This window comes from Muntiacus reevesi, chromosome 15 (assembly GCF_963930625.1).
Source record: "Muntiacus reevesi chromosome 15, mMunRee1.1, whole genome shotgun sequence".
NCBI classification, from domain to species: Eukaryota; Metazoa; Chordata; class Mammalia; order Artiodactyla; family Cervidae; genus Muntiacus; species Muntiacus reevesi.
The window spans coordinates 57,480,065-57,495,049 of record NC_089263.1 but is presented as its reverse complement, the minus strand read 5'-3'; the positions used below and the strand labels follow the sequence as shown (position 1 = coordinate 57,495,049).

The 14,985-nt window shown below is 38.3% G+C and overlaps 1 protein-coding gene across 3 annotated transcripts in view; it reads left to right on the top strand.

Annotated features, from left to right (window-relative positions):
• Positions 1-14,985, top strand: part of ATG2B (autophagy related 2B) — a 74,895-nt gene that overhangs the window by 41,866 nt on the left and 18,044 nt on the right. For 2 of the 3 annotated variants that reach the window (XM_065905983.1, XM_065905985.1), the window contains 12 exons: positions 473-553; positions 1,741-1,847; positions 2,005-2,097; positions 2,656-2,726; positions 3,648-3,724; positions 3,995-4,165; positions 6,621-6,762; positions 8,829-9,031; positions 9,793-10,019; positions 10,855-10,963; positions 11,881-12,075; positions 13,022-13,123. In XM_065905983.1, coding sequence (XP_065762055.1) covers positions 473-553; positions 1,741-1,847; positions 2,005-2,097; positions 2,656-2,726; positions 3,648-3,724; positions 3,995-4,165; positions 6,621-6,762; positions 8,829-9,031; positions 9,793-10,019; positions 10,855-10,963; positions 11,881-12,075; positions 13,022-13,123 — 1,578 coding nt within the window. The remainder of the gene's footprint in view (positions 1-472; positions 554-1,740; positions 1,848-2,004; positions 2,098-2,655; positions 2,727-3,647; positions 3,725-3,994; positions 4,166-6,620; positions 6,763-8,828; positions 9,032-9,792; positions 10,020-10,854; positions 10,964-11,880; positions 12,076-13,021; positions 13,124-14,985) is intronic. The other variant, XM_065905984.1, reaches the window with a different exon arrangement.

Here is a 14,985-nt window from a genome sequence, read left to right as displayed (position 1 = left end):
TCAGTCGTGTCCGACTCTTTGAGACCCCATGGACTACAGCATGCCAGGCTTCCCTGTCCATCACCAATTTCCAGAGCTTCCTCAAACTCATGTCCATCAAGTCAGTGATGCCATCCAACCATCTCATCCTCTGTTGTCCCCTTCTGCCCTCAATCTTTCCCAGCATCAGGGTCTTTTCCAATGAGTCAGTTCTTTGCATCAGGTGGTCAGAATATTGGAGCCTCAGCTTCAGGACTGACTTCCTTTAGGATTGACTGGTTTAATCTCCTTGCAGTCCAAGGGACTCTGAAGAGTCTTCTCTAACACCTCAGTTCAAAAGCATCAATTCTTCAGCTCTTAGTTGATTTGATTACTAGCTAATAAAAATGATTGCATAAATACAAGATACTTGTTTTCTTAGAAAAACTTTTCAAGTTTTGAACTAGAAGGTCATGTAGGTGATAAACATACCTTTTTTTGTTGTTTTGTGTAGGAGTTTCTCATTGCTGTAGGGCTAAAAGGAGCCACTCTCCAGCATAGAATGCTTCCTTCTGGGCTTAGCTGGCATGAGCAGGTAAGAGAGCTGGGATGTATGTGTTGATTTATTTTTTACTCTGTTAGTATGTACTGCACATACTGAAGAGTTCACAAATCATAAATGTTCAGTGCTCATTGAATTTTCATGAAGTAAATACTCCTGTATAAACATTGCCTCTTACGTTAGAAAATAGGACATTATCACCACCCCAGAATGTAATTGATTTTTTACCTTAATGTTTGGTTCTTAAACATCTCAAAGACAGAGTTATCTTCTGTCATTAAAGGGAAGGGACCCATACAGTGTCTGTCATAGAGGAAAATAAATGATGTGTTGACTTGTATTTTTAACTGTGTATTCTTTTTCTTTTTCTTTTTTTTTTTTAATAACCATATATTCAAGTACTGTAGTTTTTATTCCCTAGGCCAACAGCATACATTGAGGCATTTATAAGGATTTATGTAATAAATTTCCAATGTAATAACTGTATTTGGTTAATTATATTTTTTCAGAGGAAACTTTGGGTAAAGTTCACTCTTCTTTACGTGAGAATAAAAACTGTACTCTATACAATTCTTGTTCATTTTTCTTAGAAAGAGAAACCTTTTCTTTGCTCTTGGAAAATAAGTTGTTTTAAACTTAAATGCTTTCAGAAACATCCTGAAACATAAAGTGTATATAGAGAAGGGGTAGAGAGATGGTTAGTCTGCTCGCTGTCGGTAGAAGAGAGATTCAGCCTAAGCTTTTTATTTAGATAGAAATATGGAGGGTAAATGGTGGTGAGAGGACTGGTTTTCAGACTGAGCTGGGTATAAATAAAAGGGAAAGGAACTTCTCCCAACAATGGGTTTATAGAAAACCAGAAGGAGAGTTTTAAACAGACTTTAGGAAAATTTTTGTTTTGTTTTCAAAAAAAATTATTCCAAGCAAAATCATGTTGATGGTAGATTATACATGCTTTTGTTAGTTTCATAGGAGATGATTTTTCCGAGATCGTTGTAGCAGTGTGATTGTTAGATCATCTCTTCATTTCAAATCCTAGTTTTGAAAATACTTTTGAAGTAAATTCCTTCAAATGATTTTTTTTCTTTTAACATTATGATTTTTCACTAAATGGTTGATTTTTTTAATAAGCTATTTTATTTCATGTTGATATTAAGGATATCATATCAAAACTCTTTTTTTCTTCTAAAGCAGGGCATTTTATATTTTTGTGATTATAGATTTTATACTTCTTGAATATTGCTGATGAACCTGTTCTGGGATATAACCCTCCAACTTCATTTACAACCTTTCATGTCCATCTCTGGAGCTGTGCACTTGATTACAGGTGAGTTCGTAAGTAGAGCAAAGTAAAGTTTTAAACTCTAAGACATGTACTAAGTTTTGAAAAAAATGTTCAGTAGAGTTAAGGTTCAAAATGGTCTTTAAAGGAGGTTTCTTTTGTTGTGACAGACTAATGTTCTCTTGTTTCCGTGTCATATTAGGCCTCTTTATTTGCCAATCCGATCTCTTCTTACTGTTGAAACATTCAGCGTTTCAAGTAGTGTCGCCTTGGATAAATCATCTTCTACTCTCAGGTACTGTGTAAACCTCACTGTCTACTGAATGCAGCTGTTCAAACATACTAGTAGAGATTTGAGCCCTTTAATTAAAGTCTCAATTGTTTGTTAAAAGCAACATTCTTTTACTATTAGTCATGTTCCTTTATCTAAGTTTTCCATTTTTCTTTCTCAGGTGATTCGTCCCATCTCTTCTGTTTGTTACTGTATTTCATTTTTTAGGGCGAAAATTACCTCTTGAGATTGTTAGTTTACTTTTTAAAACATCTATATACGAACTTCCTCTAATACTTGATGCACTTTATTTTCCTAATTTAAACTTTGTGATTTGGGCATCTGTTAAAACTACTAAAAATTTAGAATTAGTTTGAGCAGCTGTTTACTCTCAGTCACACCATTTAAATGTTTGTCAGTCATAACCAGTGGGTTTTGAAGAGGAGTGTTGGATGCCGTGTGTGAGCTAGAGCCTTCGCGTGACTGGTGCGCGTCTGTGAGGCAGTGGCACGGCTCGGTGGCCGTGTGGCAGACACCCAGGCTAGTCTTTCAGGGCTTGATGCTGTCTTTTTCTTCCCCCAGAATAATTTTGGATGAAGCTGCTTTACACCTGTCTGACAAGTGTAATACTGTTACTATAAATTTGAATAGAGGTAAGAGTTAAAAAAAACAGTATCTAGGATAGATAAATGCAATTTTATTTTTTGTATCTCAATATTTTTAAAATATTTTAACTCTGAAATAATGCCATGAAATTAAAAGACACTTACTCCTTGGAAGAAAAGTTATGGCCAACCTAGACAGCATATTAAAAACCAGGGACATTACTTTGCCAACAAAGGTCCATCTAGTCAAGGCTATGGTTTTCCCAGTAGTTATGTATGGATGTGAGAGTTGGACTATAAAGAAAGCTGAGTGCCAAAAAATTGATGCTTTTGAACTGTGGTGTTGGAGAAGACTCTTGAGAGTCCCTTGGACTCCAGGGAGATCCAACCAGTCCATCCTAAAGGAAATCAGTCCTAAATGTTCATTAGAAGGACTGATGCTGAAGCTGAAGCTCCAATACTTTGTCCACCTGATGCAAAGAACTGACTCATTTGAAAAGACCCTGATGCTGGGAAAGATTGAAGATGCGAGGAAAAGGGGACGACAGGACGAGATGGTTGGATGGCATCACTGACTCAATGGACATGAGTTTGAGTAAACTCCGGGAGTTGGTGATGGACAGGGAAGCCTGGAGTGCTGCAGTCCATGAGGCCGCAAAGAGTCGGACACGACTGAGTGACTGAACTGAAGGGTCTTATCAGTTTGAATGTTGTAATACCAGTTGGTAATATCAATAACATTGATGAAATGCATCAAATTATATATACTTAATATAAGGCAAATTTTGTTTCTAACTAAAAATAAAGAGAACTGTAGGATTTTTGTAAGTTGAAGCTATATTTCCATTATAAGTATTTGTAGTACTGCCTGCCACGAATTTTAAAGAAATGTTAGTTTTATTAGGTGTTTGTTGGATAAGCATTTTTTAAAAGTTATACTCAGATATTTTATTAATTAAAAATTTTTAGATTATGTTCGTGTGATGGATATGGGACTTTTGGAATTAACCATAACTGCAGTGAAATCTGATTCTGATGAAGAGCAAGTAAGTTATTAAAATAAATGGATATTTTTACTTGAGTATTTTTATTTTATAGAAGAGGCTAAAAATATACTGAACTTTTTCCCACTTGCCTAATTTTGGTCAGAAATAGGTAAAATATTTTAAAATTAAGATTGAGTTATTGTAAACACATATTTCCTGTGGCAAACAAATTATAATGCTTTATTTAATGTAAACCTATGCAAAAATGTTTTTTTTTATTTGTTTGTTTTGGTAAAGGTTCTTATCCTTTTTTCCCTCTGTCCTGTCCAGACTGAACCACACTTTGAATTGCACTGTTCTAGTGACGTTGTGCATATTAGAACGTGCTCAGACTCTTGTGCTGCACTAATGAATCTAATTCAGTACATTGCAAGCTATGGGGACTTACATGCCACTAACAAGGCGGACGTGAAACCAGGAGCTCCTCAAAGAAAGGTGAAGGTACAGCCACCAACCTTATTCTTTAGAAGTCACTCACCCCCGTCGCATTCCATCCAGATGAGTGGCATGGGGACATTAGCGAGGTGGTCTTGGTAGTTGTAGGGTGAAAAGGAAACTGAAAAATCATGTCTGTTCCTTAGTTTCAAGGCGATGGGGCCTAGAAAGGTGATTCCATGGGCCTTTTGGGAAAACAGTTCTGCTGTTTGATGCCCTTGATTTCAGAACATTCATCTTCTCAACCAGCATATGTTTTCCCAGACTTAAATTATTTTTGTATGTCCTCAGGGAAGAAAGAAAACATTTCTCATCATGTGAGAGCCTGTTATATGCAAGTTGTATGTAAAAATGCTATGAGAAAGTAGATGGCAGGAATTAGTATTATTACCAGAAGACTCATTTATATGATATTATCTTTCATATTTGAAAGGATCCAATTATGAGTATACTTTCTCAATGTGATTTCCTCTTACCCAGCACAGTCAACAGGTTAAAGGTTATTATCTCTATTTTGTAGTTGAATAAGTTAAGACCCAGAGAATTTAGGGAATTTACCCTAATTAAGAGCAGATATGGCCACAATATGCAGATATTTCGATTCCCAGTTCAGTGCTTTCCTGTGCCCCCAGCTGTCACTTCTCTGCCCTCTTACATCCAGATGGAACAGTGTCCAGTTTGTTTAACGTTTTCTGTTTTTCAGTATTTTCATTCTTCTAGATGACCTCTTCTGTGAACAGAAGAAGCCTCCTTCTCAACCTCCTTAGGTCAATAGATCTCCACAAATGATCTGACAGGCCTCGCGTTATCTTTCGTTCAGGCTGATCTTACTCCTCATTTAGGTTGCACTTCTGTTTTTGTTTCCTTGTTCCTGCTGTTGTCTCGTTGATAATAAAGTGATTTATGACATACTCTCTCTACTGGTTCTTCTCTTTTTAAAAACAATTTCCAGTTTTGTTGTTGTTCAGTTGCTCATTTATGTCCGACTCTTTGCAGCCTTATGAACTATAGCACGCCAGGCCTCCCTGTCCTTCACTATCTCCTGGAGCTTGCTCAAACTCATGTCCGTTGAGTCAGTGATGCCATCCAACCATCTTATCCTCTGTCATCCCTTTCTCCTCCTGCCTCCAATCTTTCCCAGCATCAGGGTCTTTTCCAATGAGTCGGTTCTTCGCTTCAGGTGGCCAGAGTATTGGAGCTTCAGCTTCAGCATCAGTCCTTCCAGTGAATATTTAGGGTAGATTCCCTTAAAAATTGACTGGTTTGATATCTTTGCTGTCCAAGGGATTCTCAAGAGTTCTCCAGCCCCACAGTTCAAAAGCATCGATTTTATGATGCTCACCTTTCTTTTTGGTTCAGCTGTCACACCCACACATCACTACTAGAAAAACCATAGGTTTGACTCTGTAGACCTTTGTCAGCAAAATTACGTCTCTGTTTTTTAATATGCTGTCTAGGTTTGTCATAGCTTTCCTTCCAAGGAGCAAGCGTCTTTTAATTTCATGGCTGCAGTCATCGTCTGCAGTGATTCTGGAACCCAAGAAAATAAAGTCTGTCACTGTTTCCAGTGTTTCTCCACCTATTTGCCATGAAGTGATGGGACTGGATGCCCTGATCTTCATATTTTGAATGTTGAGTTTTAAGCCAACTTTTTCACTCTTCTTTTTCACCTTCATCAGGTTGTCTTTAGTTCCTCTTTGCTTTCTGCCATAAGGGTGGTATCATCTACATTACTGAGGTTTTTGATATTTCTCCCTGCAGTCTTGATTCCAGCTAGTGCTTCATCCAGCCTGGCATTTCACAGGATGTACACTGTATAGAAGTTAATCTACAGTTTATTAGAAATTATTTTAAATTATCCCTTCCAAGTGGAATCTTTCCATTTTAGAGTCATGCTGACATTTTAAATGCATGATTTGGATTTAATGAATCCATAGTTCGTTAACATAAATTGTTAAGCACTGGTGCTGGAACTGAACCCCGTGAACCGCCATGTAGCAGAACTCGCCTCTCATATATTCCCCCTGCTGTCTTCAGATAGATGTTTGTTCCGAGAAGGGAGACTTGGCCCCGAAGTGGCTTTGCCTCAAGGTGAAGGTCACGGCAGCAGTCGGGTCTGAGCGGATCAGACTCTGCAGAGAGGCCCCTCCTCCCCCAGCTTCAGTGCAGTGTTTCTCACCCTTCTTCTCTTCTGGCCTGTTACCTCTTCAAGATTCAGTCAAACTGTGCTGGCATGGAGATGATAACACTTATTTCTATTTGCCGGCAGTCGTTGGGGTGAAAACGGTGATACTAAAGACTTAAAAATGTAACAGCTGCTGAGTAGAATAGAGAAAAATGAATATGTCCCTGTTTCTGATGTTTGTATAAAATGTGGTCTATTTCCAGGACAAAATAAGTGTCAAGTAGTGTGCTGTTTAGAGCATTTCCAATTGTTTCTAATTAGGGTTTTTGGCTATAGGTAGATTCTGTTGGTCGGTCATCCTCACGTGGTCCAGTACTTCCTGAAGCAGATCAGCAGATATTACGAGATTTGATGAGTGATGCTATGGAGGAGATTGACATGCAAGAAGCAGCTTCATCTGTAAAACCACAGTCTAATGGTGAGACAGACCCAGGACTTTTGCCCTGAGAGCTTCAATGTTGTAGTTGAGGCTGACATTGTTTGCATTCTTACAGATTCCTCAACAAGTAACTAAAAAGACAAGTCTGAGTTTTCGTGGGTATTTATTAGTCAGTCAGTTTGTGTTTATTGAGTGTCTAGATAATACTGGCTAGAGGCTTTCCTGGTGGCTTAGCAGTAAGGAATCTGCCTGCCAGTGTAGGAGATGTGGGTTTGTTGCCTGGATGGGGAAGATCCTCTGGAGGAGGAAATGGCAACTCACGGCCAGTTTTCTTGCCTGGGAAATCCCATGGACAGAGGAGCCTGGTGGGCTACAGTCCATGGGGTCACAAAGAGTCGGACACGACTGAGCAACTAAACAACAACGACAGGTTTTTATAGGGGAGACAGATAAATTGCAAGATAAAGCTTATGTTTTCTGGTAGCTTATAGTTTAGTAAAACAAACTGGCGCTAAACCAGACTGATGCTAGTACTTAGAATGATTGAGAAATGATAGAAGAAAACACTTCAGAAGGTAGTGTATGCCCTATAATAAGTTTGGAAAAAATTTGGAATCCTCTCTTTAGACTGGTGAAAGTGAGATGAGTTGGCTTTTAAAAAGTAGATAGGACTTAGGTGTGTAGCAGGAGAGAGAAGATAATTTTGGCAAGATTGTTAATGCCAACAGAATCACAGATAGGCATGTGTGAGCTTTAGTGATCTAGTAACTCAGGCTATTAATACTATAGCAAAAGTTCCCTTCTTATAGGAAAGAATTAGATAATAACATTAGATAATTGGGAGGTGCCAGACGGAGAACTCTGAAAGCCAAGTGGAAGTGTCTAAATATTTTTGAAGTATTTATATAGAAAACATTTTTTTCTAATTAGATGAACATTCTTATCTCTACATGTTGTGAAGTCTTAATTTTAAAAAATTGTTTCATAATGTGATGAACGTCTCCCATTCAGTGTTGCTTTCGTTCTGATTTAGAGTAAATCAGAGCTAAGGAAGCAAGTGGGGATTTTAGCTCCCTAAATACTAGGCATTATTTGTAATAAGTGTTTGCAGCTAACCTGCTTATGCTATAAAGAACATTTAATGAATATTTATTGAGCAGCTTCATACCCGAGATTCTATGCTGGGTGCTGGGCACTTGCAAGAGTGAATGGGTTCAGTATGCTGCCACAGAAGAATTTAAAGTCTAGTTTGTGAGCCTTGTGAGGCTAAGATGTTACCATATTCATCTTAGTGTCTTTAGTCCATATCGCAGAATTTGGTTTGAATGAATGAATGGGGAAAGAATTAATGAGTCTAATATGTGATATAAATGTATGAAAATAAGTGTTCACATACAGATTTATTTTTTTAATCGTATTTTTTGGCTGCACCTCTGCAGCATGTGGGATCCTAGTTCCCCAACCTGTGCCCCCTGCAGTGGAAACAGTCTTAACCTCTGGACCACCAGGAAATTTCCTACTTGCAACTTTTTGTCTTTATATTGAGACAGGTAATCTATGTCCTGTTTGTATATCCAGTGCCCCAAGGAGTCTTTTCATTGCCCAGAATCATTCCCTGGCTGAAGACATGCTCAGGAACTGTTCCAACCCACCCACCCCCAGACTCCAGGTAGAGATTTCCCACAGTTGTAGGTGAGACCCTACCGGGTGCAACTATTTCCCTTCCCCTTGCTATATTGTCCAAGGAGTTTCTTCCAGAACGTCACCTATAGGACATAATTCAATACGAAATTCTGGCCAAAGTGGAGCTGCAGCCAACCCTCACTACCTGCTGCCCAATTCCTGAACTTCTCTGACACGGAATAACTTTGAGGAGACGTCTGTAACTTTGAGTCCATCGTTTGCTGTTTTCTTAGGAAACTTCAAACTTATTATTAGTCTTTTTATTAGTAGTCAGAAAATTATTGTAAGAAATAAGTGAGATACTGTGGGTGAGAGCTCTAACATAATGCATGACTGACACATGACTAAAGTGTTTAATAAATGTTGTTACTATTGATGTTCCAAAATGTGCTGAAACTGACTGTTGTAATCTTTTCCCCTAGGTGTTTCTGATGAAAAATCTCAAGTTCAGGAACCGTGTTGTTCAGACCTCTTCCTGTTTCCTGATGAGAGTGGAAACGTGTCCCAGGAGCCTGGTCCCACTTACACCTCATTCACCCACCACTTGATTAGTGATGCAGTGACAGGCGTGCCCACGGAAAATGACGACTTTTGCATTCTTTTTGCACCAAGAGCAACCATTCAGGTAGTAAATTGATAACAAAATTAAAGTCTTGAAATAATGTTACAAATAGAATTGACCAAAGGACACCTGAAAAAGATTCTTTAGATTTTGTTAACTCTTCACAATTCAGAATTACTTCCTTTTGTAATTTACTATTGATGCTTTGTAAATGTTTGTTGTACTTTACCCTGTTTATGACACATCTCTGAGGGACTCAGAAGAATGCTATTTGTAAAATCTCCTACAAATACTTCCTCCTACTACAGCGGAAGTATGTAGTTTGTACCCTGAAGTACCTCTTCAGGGTGATGAAATTAAATGGCAGAAAAGAGTTCTATACAGAGGTGTTAAAACAAGAATTGGGAAACATAAGACATGGTTTGTGTGAAGGCTGATGGATGGTTGACTAATATATGTGATTTCCACTTTATTATCATGCTCACATTGAAAAAGCATGGTCTGGATTTAATGAATCCACAGTTCACTAAACAATATGGTTAAGCATTGAATCTATATATTTTTTATTATCAAACAAGTAGTAAAAGCCAAATTGTAGACTATAAAAAATTCTTAGGAATGATTCACATAGAAGAGAGAATTCATTTTGTAGTGAATGAAGCAGAGTGTATTATGTGACAATTATTGTCAGTATTTATTGTCCACTTTATATAAGGAAATTATTCAAAAGAATGCAGAATCAAGAAGTTCCCTTGAGATGTGAATGGTACTCAATGGTTTCTACTTATATAAGAGAGTATATGTTAACTATTCCTTTGTCTTAGGAGAAGGAGGAAGAACCAGTTGTAAAAGTAATGGTTGATGATGCAATTGTGATAAGAGAGAATTATTTTAGTCTGCCTGTTAAGAAGACAGATACAAGCAAAGCCCCGTTACACTTTCCCGTTCCTGTCGTTCGGTACCTGGTTAAAGAAGTCTCTCTTGTTTGGCATCTTTATGGAGGAAAAGATTTTGGAACAGCCCCTCCTACTTCTCCAGCTAAAAGTTATATGTAAGTTAATTTCTACATATGTCTCTTTGGCAGGCCAATATATTCTTTTCATTAAAAATACATAGGATTTACTCTTTTAAGAATTATTAATAAGTATGACCCAGACCCTGTCTGTGTTCAAAAGGGAGAAACTATTACATGAGCAAATGAGGGCAGTGAAGTGAAGGGTGTGTCAGGAGTTAGGGGACTTGTGTGCCCCTGGTTTTCCAGCATCCAGCACCCGGCAGGGTACCAGGCACAGAGTCGATGCCTCTGAAGTACCTGTTAAGTGAGTGCATTATCCTTTAGTTCTGAAAGAGAGCTAGACAGAGAGGCTATGTAGAGACTGGGGGCAAGCGATCTCATTGGGGTGGGGAGGGTCAGAAAAAGCTTCATGTAGCAGGAACCTCAGACACAACATCGTGAGGATTTTTTCTATTTAAAAGTGCTTTTTAAAAAATTTGACACGTTACTGTAATTCTTTTTTGTATTAATTGGAATTTCTCGGACTTGTCTTCTGATTCTCAGGGGTTTCTGAAGTAATAGGAATTTATAAGGAGGTCTCATTTCTAAGTCTGTCTTGTGATATGCACACCAGCATCATAGTTAGGTTTTTCTGTAGTTTTAAATATTTAGCAAGAATATGATTGCTGTGATGACAGTAATAAAATTTATGCTCTCAGTGCCTCCAGGGTATAGAAGGTGTAGTTTTAATGTATAGCAGTACAGTTTGTGGCAGGGTTCTGATAGGTCTGGGATCTTGCTTTCTCTCTTAATCTGGTTGTTTTTCCTGATGTCGTTCGCTGCCTTCCTTAGACTGTTCCTTTAATAAAAGGTTTTATTTTTTCACTTATAGTAGTCCCCATAGCTCACCTTCTCACACACCTACAAGACATGGACATAATATGGTCTGTGGGGGAAAAGGAAGAAACCATGACTTTTTAATGGAAATACAGTTAAGCAAGGTAAGATGGCATTTTAAAAGGAAAACTCCACTGAAGTAGGAGCATTAGTGAGGGTTCTTTGGTCCTATCCTGCCCCCTCCCCTGTGTGGTCTTGGGGCCTAAGTGGAAAAGTGCAGGGATCTTGCGTAAATCTTAACTCTTATTCTTTTTCAGATATTCTGAAAAGATTTAGAGTTTTTGTTTTTTCAGCCTACTCCCAAAGCAGTGTCTCTCAGAGTTGAACAAGTACCAGAATCCCCTTGAGGACTCAGTAAAACACAAGTTGCTGGGTCCAGAGTTTCTAGTTCAGTAGGGCTGCAGCAGGGCCCGTGAATTTGCATTTTTAATAAGTTCTCAGGTGATTCTGATACTACTTTCCCCAGGACCACACGCTTGGGGAACCACCGCCCTGGAGTATCTCTGGGGAAGCGTGCCATGGGTCAGGTCCTGTGTGAACATCTAGAGACCAGTAGGGCCAGGCTGCCAGTGACCTTGATGCGTTTAATTCTGCCAGCTTGTCTGGGGTTCTGACGGGTGTCATATGTTAGGGTGCTTAACATGGCAGTGGTGACATGACACCTCCATATACTTAACTGCATCCTTGCCCCTGTTTGGAACTTGAACCTCGCCTCCAAGCAGTTTCATAGGGAAACATGATAAAAACTTTATGACTTAATCCTATTGAAGGTTTTGCTTGAAAAGGATGGGGATTTTACCAAGGTCAGATAAGAAATATCAGTCAGGCTTATCCTTGTACGGTCCGGTAGACGTGGATTAATAAGTACATGTGTGAACAAATGTAGGAGTGTTACGCTGTTCTCTGAAAGTGGAATCAGAAGCTGAGAATTTAATGAAAATGTGTGATATTTTACATCTGAAAGAGAAAATCGTTTTAAATAGAGTGTAGAGGTTGTTCTGCATTCTTTCCGTCTGTGAAGGTGAAGTTTCAGCATGAGGTCTACCCGCCCTGCAAGCCAGAGTGCGCGTCCAGCCTCGTGGAGCAGCCGGTGTCCCGGCAGGTGTTCATCGTGCAGGATCTGGAGATTCGGGATCGTCTGGCGACATCACAGATGAATAAATTTTTGTACCTGTACTGCAGTAAAGAAATGCCTCGGAAAGCTCATTCCAACATGGTAAGATTTAAGACTTCATATGTTTTGTTGTTATATTTGTTTAGAAAAAGTATTTCTATTATATCTAAAATATATGTAAATTATACCTATTATAACTGCAGAAGATTTAGATTGGGGAAAATTATGAGATTTTCATTTTAATATTAAAATCTCTTTTACATATTCTGCTGAAAGTTTTATGTTTAAAAAATTATTTTGGGACTTCCCTGGTGGTCTAGTGGTTAAGTCTTTGCCTTCCAACGCAGGGGGTGTGGGTTTGATCCCTGTTCATAGAGCTAATAAGATCCCACATGTCTCACAGCCAAAAGACCAAAACAGGAAACAGAAACTCTGTTGTAACAAATTAGCTGAGGAAGACCAGAAGTCGGTTGTGATCTACACAAAACACTCACACCAGGAATTCCCGTGTGGTCTCCTGGACTCTGCACTCTGCACTCTGATTGCCAGGGGCCCAGGTTTGCTAACCTGGTTAGGGAACTAAGACCCCACAAGCTACACAGCGTGGTCAGACACACACACACACACACACACACACACACACATGATATTGACACAGAATTGTTAGCAGTGTTCCAGATTTCTAACTTTTACAATTTTAGTAGCATAGAAATGCTCAGCTCAGGACTTTCAGAAGAAAACATTATAGAGGTTACCTTTGGAGTATGGGTCTATGGATTTAGATTCAGGGGCTTGGCAAACTCCTTTGAGACTGCAAGTATGACATTATCATTTGCTTTTTTTCCCTCTAAAGAGAATCCGTATCTTTCATCAGATTCTTGAGTACGTGATCAAAAAAAGTTAGATTCTAAGGAAAGAGGGTAAACTGACTTTCTATTCTAATACAGGGACTAGATATAGGATTTTCTCTCTCTCTCTTTTTTTTTTTAATGAAAGCAAGATCATAATGTCATTGGGGAAAAATGTGTTTCTCTTTCTCGTTTTGCAGTTGACAATTAAAGCATTACATGTGCGCCCAGAGTCTGGCAGGTCCCCACAGGAGTGCTGCCTAAGAGTGTCACTGATGCCACTTCGCCTCAATATTGACCAGGTTTGTATTGCAAACATAATGCATGGAAGTATGATTAAATAGATATCCCATGTTCAGAGTGAGAAATTTAATTTAGTAGAATTATAATTTTGTTTATAATTTAACGTTTATGGAGTTTGCATAATTAAAACACTGGTAAAGGACAGGACAGATTCACTAGGTGTTGAAATCTGAACTGTGAGTAAACATTGTTAGATGTTATCCTCCAGTCTCCTACTTGCTCTCTACATGACAGAGCACTTAATAGCTGCCTCTTATGTTCTCTGATCTTTACACACGTGCTCCTGATGCAGATATACAGGTGTTTTCAGGAGATGAAAGGACTCCTTAGTATATATTATTGAAAGGTATAGGGGACTGTAATCACAGCACCTGTAAAGGAATTCCTGGGCAAAATGACAAATCAGTAGATTGGCACTTAAACAGGTCACAAATGAAACAGATTTATGGAGATAAAGAAATTCATTTTCCTGTATTCTAGCAAGCACCCCATCAAACAGTTCTGGGTTTTGCATTCACCCAGAGAGCAGTCTAGAGCACAGTTGGTGCTCCTCTACATGCTCTGTTCAAGGCCTCTGCAGATGGGATGCTTTGCAGTGTAGTGGTGAAAGCATGGGTTTGCGGTCAGACCTGGGCTCACATCTCAGTTCTCTTTTACGAATTGTGTGGCTTTGGGTAAGTAACTAACTCTCTAAGCCTCAATATCCTCACTGATAAAATGGAAAATATAGTCCCTGTAACATCATTTTTTAAAACATGGCGATTAAATGAGACTGGTGTCTGTAAAACACTTAGCTTGGTGCCTGGCACGCAGTGTTAAGGATCATAAGTGTTTACTGTTACCATTATTAACTGAAGCATATAACAACTATAGAAAATAAATGGAGTTTTTATAATGATCTGCTTTTGAAATAACAAAGCCTTGCTATTGTATCATATATATTGGTGTGAGCTCAGGTTTGGAAGCAGCGTATATATTGGGTAGTAGTATTTGTTTGCTTAATAATATTGATCAAATAATGTTGATTCACTGTTTAAATAAGTAGCAGATATATCAGGAATAATCGTAAATGATGTCTATATTGTAAACAAGCTATAGGCCTCGCTCAGAGAAAATGTATTGTGAAACAGAGACGTGCAGCACACCTTTACTATGTGTGGCTTCTGAGCTGGGTCAGGCTTGCCAGTGTGTGCTTAGACCTATGTTTTCTCATTATGATAAGAATCTTTTCAAGTCTGTATCTTAGTTTAATTTATCCATATTGGCCTAGTAGGAATATGATGAAGTATTTTATGGGAAATTCAGTCTGTGAAAAATCACCAGTGTGAGCAAGAATTGAGCAAGATTTATCTTTATGGCATGACTTTACCAGACTTAAGACCAGTTATCTCTAATAAGCCTTTTCTTCAATACTGAATGTTAATTTCTTCTGTAGAACTATAAAACAGTATGATTTTAAAATGGAGAAACATTAATCTTAGCAAAAAAAAAAAAAAAAATCAGGGAAATAAATGTTATGACTAAACTGAGGAGGAAAGAGAAATAATTTCCCAAGATGTGAAACCTACGGAAACAAAGCCATGCTACAAACGTATATGCCTTAGTGAGGAATATTACGATACAGAAGAGTCCTGTCTTCTAAGACTGACATACTATGCCAAACAGTCATTTGAATAGCAAGCCAAATTTGTGTTTTTCTTTTAAAAACAAATCAGTTGATGAATGATAATGTTTTGAGTAATATGTTTTTTACCAAGCATATCTCTGCCTTTATCTTAACTGGATCAGAGCAGCATGTTGTTTGCTCATGTTTTTTAAAAGCTGCATTGCTGTTGACATTTGCTGCAGTTGCTTCCAAAGC